The sequence below is a fragment of the Carica papaya genome, chromosome 6, assembly GCF_054855325.1.
Source record: "Carica papaya isolate Zhongbai chromosome 6, ASM5485532v1, whole genome shotgun sequence".
Classification (NCBI taxonomy): domain Eukaryota; kingdom Viridiplantae; phylum Streptophyta; class Magnoliopsida; order Brassicales; family Caricaceae; genus Carica; species Carica papaya.
Genome location: NC_142314.1, coordinates 9137384 through 9143653, shown reverse-complemented (window position 1 = coordinate 9143653; position 6270 = coordinate 9137384). Strand labels below are relative to the sequence as shown.

The window sequence follows — 6270 nt, the reverse complement described above, 5'->3', positions numbered from 1 at the left end:
CCAATAAGTAATTAATTAAACGTCTTCTTTTTTTTTTTATCTATTTTCCCCTCTCTAATCTCTGAGTTCGGGATCAGAGCTAACCCTAAACCCAAAGTCAAAATACGTTTTATCCATGCACAGTCGCCCTGCAATCACATCTTCTCCTTCTCTCTCCACATAATAAATTAAAAGAATCCAAAGTGCAATTTTTTTTTTTTTTTTTTTTTTTTTACTCTTAACTCTCTTTTTTCATGCCCTGTCCTTCTCATTTCCCATTCTCTCTCCTTCCTTTTCACCTTCTTCTCCTTCCCTTCCTTCCTACAATATTTGCAGTTGCAGACTTGCAGTAATAGCCGATTTAATACACAGCAGACCCTACTGGGTCGCAGTCGCATACCCTTTTTTGTTTTCTGCTCAGAGATTTCAAGACAGAACACATAAGAGAATATTGTAGAAGAGGAAGAAGAAGAAGAAGAAGAAGAAGATGGATGTTCATGTTTGTTCCAGAAGGTCGGCCAGAGAGACAAGCCCAGATAGAGTGAAAGTCTGCATGACGGTCCAACAACAACAACAGAACCCGAAGCCATTAAAGGTCGTCAAGCCTATTAGAAGATCAGTTCAGGTTGTTTACTATCTCACCAGAAATGGTCACCTCGAGCACCCTCATTACATGGAAATCAACCTCTTACCCAATAACCCACTTCGTTTAAGAGGTAATACTACTTAATTATGTAACATCATCTTTTCTCTCTGTTTTCTTTTCTTAATCATTTAAAGATTGTTATGAACAGATTTCATGGACAGACTCACTGTTCTCAGAGGCAAAGGCATGCCGTCTCTCTATTCTTGGTCCTGCAAACGGTATATATACATATATATATATATATGTGTGTGTAATTTCTATTATTACATTCTTATTATTTGATTAAGTGGGTTTGTTGTCAACTCTCAGGAGCTACAAAAATGGGTATGTGTGGAATGACTTGGCGGAAAATGATGTTATCTATCCATCAGATGGAGCTGAATATGTTCTTAAAGGATCTGAGCTTGTTGCAGGTTGCGCTGGTCAGTGAACTAATATTTCTTCATTACTCTCTTAAAATTGATTAATTACTTTGCAATTAATTGTTACAGGGAGATTTCAACGAGTTAACAAGCAAGAACCAAATAATAATCATAGCATTTCTTCCAAGCCAAAACCATTAATCACCAATCAGAGTCGAAACAGAGCAGCCCAAGAAACAGAGAAAACGACTGCGTATGAAGGCCAAGCATTTGTTGATGAACAGGAACATGAAGAAGAACAAGAAGATGATGATGATGATGATGATGATGATGATGAATATTATGAAGATGAAGAGAAGACGAGTTACACATGTTCCACAACACCCCATTCTCGTTGCTCAAGAGGAGTGTCCACCGACGAGCCGGAAGAAGACCAAGACCAAGAACCCAACAAAAACCACCCAATTACAATCTCCACCCAGTCAACTCAACTCAACTCGACTCCGCCGCCATTACAAACTTCCTCCATTCTCTCTGACAAAAACAACAAAGCCAACAGCTACAGCACATCCCAAAGGTTCGAAGATGGCGACCCCATTGCACCCGACTCAGCAACGAGTCGGAACTCAGTATTGCTCCATCTCATTTCTTGTGGTAACTTGGCAGTTGCCAAGGCGAAGAACAATGTGACAACTACAAAGCAACCGCTAAAGGCAACTGTCAAAACGAGCGAGAGTCTCCGTAGAGGAGTTATCTGCAAGAGTGCAGCAAAGGTTGTCGACGATGACAAAGACATGATCATCTACATGTCGGAGAATCCAAGGTTTGGGAATCTTCAAGCTGAAGAGAAGGAATATTTCAGTGGGAGCATCATTGAGTCAATGAGTGAGGACCGAGTTGCGGCCGAGCCGGTGCTTAAGAAATCAAACTCGTATAACGATGAAAGGTGAGTCACCAATTCACACTTGTTTAATTAAAGAAGATAAAAACGAGTTGACTCATGTATCTGCATGTTTGACCATCTCAGCTAGAATTGGGTCAAACCTAGATACGACTTGGTCATTTACCATACATATCATGTCAACCGTAACTCAAATTAAAATTATAATTGATTTTTTTCTCAGAATAAACTCATAGTTAGTTTATACACATAAATTAACTATAATATAATATAAAGATTTTTTTTTTTTAAAAATAAAAGCATAAAATATAATTTTTTATAAAGAAAATAACGTGTTTAGTTAAAGATTATGATTGAATTTTGATTAAGATGATAATTTGTATTAGTTACTTACCTTGTTTTTGTGAGCAGGAACAAGAAGATGGGTGCCATGGAGGAAGAATCAGAAACAGGAGTGGAAGAAGAGAAAAGAAGTGAAAAAGGCGTGAAAGGAAAATGTATCCCTCGAATAAAATCAACCACAAAGCTGACGGGGAAGAAATGAATATTTTATTTTCCAATCTATAATTACTACTTTCTCCCTCCCCCCCCCCCCCCCCCCCACTATTTAGTGTAGTTGTTGGGATAATTACTTTGAGTAAATAGGGATTTTACTTTTCTAAGTTTACTGTGGAGCTTCTGCATGTGAAAATGTGAAATAGGTAGTAGGAAAATCTTAATCATGGGGGTTCAAAACGGTGTCGCATCGCCCGAGTCTGTTATGGTGAATCTCGTTCCCGCGTCTAATAGACAGCAGAAGTATTGTGATTTACTTATATTTTGACATGCAATTAATTTTTTTTGACGATGAACTTACAATTTAAAACTCAAGCATTTGAAGAGATTAACAATTGAATCAAAAGATGGTTTATCTTATATGTAATTGAGGTGAGGTCGCTTCGGATGCAGTTTTCATTTGTAATTTTTGTATTTTGTTTTTTAAAAGTATTTTTGGTACCTAATGAATAAAATTAAAACTATAATGTATGATTTTTTTTTTTTAATAAAAACTGACATTTAAAATTATCCAACTTCAAAATTTATAATTATACGCATATACTTATATTACAAAATCTTTTACGTCCAATAGTTTTTTATAAATATATCTCTTTATGTATATATTTAAGTTGTTTCAGTATTAAAATTTATTTTTATTAAATATGTTGTTTCAGTTTTTCTTTTTTTTTTTTTTTTTTTTGAAAGTAACAATACTTTTTATAACTAATGTCAAATATTAAATATTTTTTTACTAAAATAATTATTTTAATAATATTTTTAAAACCCATAATTTAAATTATAACCTTTTCTCAAATGTTAATTAATTATAATATATTTATTATGGTTGGGAGTGGAATGTACTGAGGTACATAATGAATTGACCGGAATCTGTGTGTGGTATAAATCATTTATGCAGTTCTTGTCATGTTACAAACAATACACTGATCATAATTTATTGTACATTCTAGAGATAATTGTGAGATATGAGAGTTATATACTGTTTTTATAACCATCTATAACAACTTTCTTCTTACAAAAATTACTTATTAGAAAATTGAAATTCAAACAGATTAGCAACAATTAATAAAAAAAAAAAAAAAAGAGAGAGAAGAAGAATCTGGTGTGCAATTTACCCAAAATCAATGGGGTAGGAGCAGATCCCAGTAATGAGTACCACATGATTGGTAACATTGTGCCCATCTAAATTTTTGCAACGTACTAGTACAAATTGTTGTATGCCTTTGTCTCCCTTGAAATTATAAATTCGAAATATTTACCCAAAAATACTTTATTCAAATATATTCTTTATAATATTATTTTTAATGAATTTAATTTATTTTTTTTAAAAAAAAAATCCATGAAGTACGGACTCAAAAAATCTAAACTAAAAATGCACATATTTTTTAAAAAATAAATATTTTTGAATTTTGATTTTTTTCTAAAGAAGAATTGTAATGACAAACGACAAGACATGAGCCGAAAATATCGACGAGTCAATCCGTGAGCGGTCAGCCCTTTTGTCTGAACCCGGTACCTAAGGGCTAGACCTGTCTTCTTAAATGTCAAAAATACCCCCAGCCCTAAGCTACTGCAGGCCTACTCCTACAATCGATCGGAATTTGGGCCCATCTATCTATGCGAATGCTAAATGAATTGTGGCGCGGCTTAATTTTCCGCTCCAGAAGGAAATTTCCACGTGCAGTGCACGTGGGTTGCCTTCCTCCTTTTGACTCGATATTAAGTAATTTAGTTCTGATAACTATTATTTTCAGAATAAATTTCAATTTAATTTATTAATTCATATTTTGCATAATTAATTAAATTACTTAATTAATTCTCACAAAGAATGTGTCACTTTTTTTTTTTTTTTTTTAATTTTACCATACTGTACTAATTTAAACTATAAAATAACAAATTATTATATAAATATATTCGAAATATAATGAATAGATGGTATGGATATTTCTCTTACAAATAAATTTAATTTATGTAATTTAAATAATTTAAAAATAAAACTTCAAAAACATATCAAATTCAATGGAAGAAGATGGCAATCCTTAAAATTATTCAGAAAGTAATTTGTTCTTAATGAAAAATTTGATTGGAATATACTATTTCACAAAAATCTATATATATATATATATACACGTATGTTCTTAAACAATATGCCGATTTACAAATAAATTATTTATGATATTATATTTAATTATTTACACTAATTAAAAAATGCAAGATAATTATTAAAAATTATAATACATATTGTCAACCAGCATAAATTGCTTCCTCAAGCCCATGAAGTTAGCTTCTGCACATGCCTATGGTTCATTTATGGAGGGTCGAGGCTTAGCAAATTTCCATAATAAAATCAATGTGTATATGTATGTGCGCAACTGAAGGAGTAGCAAGTGGATCTAAGCCACCAAAATTAATGACAACCATGTGATCATCTTGCAATTCCAAGTATTAACAACTATATTATTATTATTATTATTATTATTTTTTTTTTATGTACAATACCCTCTAATTACTTGATATATACTCACTACTATATATATGGTTCCTACTCCCCTTACCTTTTTGTATTGTTCATCAAGAGATACTCGCAAAAGTCTTAATTCTCTGTTTGTTTACTCTGTTGAAACATAGTTATGGCTCGATTAATATTTTTGCTAGCACTGTGTGCACTTCCGCTGCTTATTGGTGGTGCTACTCCTCCGTATCACATTCAAGGCAAGGTTTACTGTGATACATGTCGTGCTGGTTTTGAAACTAATGTCACTACTTATATGAAAGGTATGTTTCTCTTCTTACAAATGAAATTTGATTTCTAGAAAAATATAATTTTTTATTTCAAATGCAATTGAAATTTTAATTATAAGTTTCTATAGAGTAAACAATCAACTTTATCAATTGAACTTGCTAACATCCAGAATATCCATTTTTTTATTAGTACAATTTGTAATGGTAATAAACATTATCTACATCTTTTAAATATTTATTACATGTTACATTATAAATTGTTAATTTTTCAGATGTAAAAGTTAGAGTTGAGTGTACAGACAGAGTTACTTTAAAACTCAAATTCAGTATCGAATATAAAACTGATTCAACTGGAACCTATAATATAAAGGTTGACCATGACCATACAGATGATATTTGCTACGTCAAACTTATTAGTAGTCCTGTTGCTAATTGTAAAACACCAGATCCATTACGATACAAAGCCTCAATTATCATCACTGACTCCAACGGCATTGCTTCTCGTATTCGTTATGCAAACGCAATGGGTTATTGGAAAAATACTCCACTATCTGTATGTGCTAAATTGCTTAAAGTTTATTTAGAGAATGGTGATAGATTTATTTAAATAAATAAAATTTTTGATTGTTGTCAATTAACTCTATTTACTATCTTGTTCATTTGTATTAATCATGCTAATGAGATCTTATTCGAGAAACATTGGGTTCTTTAATTACAACATTTAAAGATTGCAATTTTATCTTTTTAGAAAGTGAGTTGCAGGTTGTTTTTTTTTTTTTTTTCTTTTTCAAGATTTTAAATTTTATTTAATCATTATTTATGTTTTTTAATTTAAATGTGAAAATTGTAACGATGGAGGTATATTATGGGTAATGGATAGTTACTCTAGAGAAATTAAAAAAAAAAAATCAGCATATATTTTATTAATTAAATTATATAAATTGCAATCAGAATTTAAAAATAAATTAAATTGAATTTCTTCCTCATTCATTTTTAACTATAAATATTTTAAATTCTAAGAAAAATGGTAACTTTTAAGAATGCTTATGCGTTGCTGAGGGACCTTGTGGGTACATCAATCTAAT

The 6270-nt window shown here is 31.4% G+C and overlaps 2 protein-coding genes across 3 annotated transcripts; both read left to right on the top strand.

Moving 5' to 3' along the window:
• The first annotated feature begins 231 nt into the window (after positions 1 to 231).
• On the top strand, positions 232 to 2703 carry LOC110824786 (UPSTREAM OF FLC protein (DUF966)). Of its 2 annotated transcripts, none has more exons than XM_088223534.1 (5): positions 232 to 695; positions 774 to 843; positions 935 to 1038; positions 1117 to 1933; positions 2300 to 2703. In XM_088223534.1, exons 1-5 carry the CDS (start codon positions 467 to 469, stop codon positions 2430 to 2432), a joined length of 1353 nt encoding a protein of 450 aa, XP_088079660.1. In that variant the 5' UTR covers positions 232 to 466; the 3' UTR covers positions 2433 to 2703. The 2 variants fall into 2 exon arrangements, with proteins under 2 accessions (XP_088079660.1, XP_088079659.1); XM_088223533.1 differs by having other exon boundaries at positions 234 to 695; positions 935 to 1047.
• Positions 2704 to 5012: 2309 nt separating this feature from the next.
• Positions 5013 to 5882, top strand: LOC148253294 (protein DOWNSTREAM OF FLC-like). The gene is made up of 2 exons (XM_088222759.1): positions 5013 to 5218; positions 5458 to 5882. Exons 1-2 carry the CDS (start codon positions 5074 to 5076, stop codon positions 5790 to 5792), a joined length of 480 nt encoding a protein of 159 aa, XP_088078885.1. The 5' UTR covers positions 5013 to 5073; the 3' UTR covers positions 5793 to 5882.
• Positions 5883 to 6270: the final 388 nt, after the last annotated feature.

What these genes read in the sequence shown, in the direction of transcription:
- LOC110824786 (XM_088223533.1), top strand. Translation starts at nt 467, where the DNA reads ATGGATGTTCATGTTTGTTCCAGAAGGTCGGCCAGAGAGACAAGCCCA. An exon ending in TATTCTTGGTCCTGCAAACG is followed by an intron (nt 844 to 934) that starts GTATATATACAT and finishes GTCAACTCTCAG; the next exon opens with GAGCTACAAAAATGGGTATG. An exon ending in AACTCGTATAACGATGAAAG is followed by an intron (nt 1,934 to 2,299) that starts GTGAGTCACCAA and finishes TTTTGTGAGCAG; the next exon opens with GAACAAGAAGATGGGTGCCA.
- LOC148253294 (XM_088222759.1), top strand. Translation starts at nt 5,074, where the DNA reads ATGGCTCGATTAATATTTTTGCTAGCACTGTGTGCACTTCCGCTGCTT. An exon ending in TGTCACTACTTATATGAAAG is followed by an intron (nt 5,219 to 5,457) that starts GTATGTTTCTCT and finishes TTAATTTTTCAG; the next exon opens with ATGTAAAAGTTAGAGTTGAG.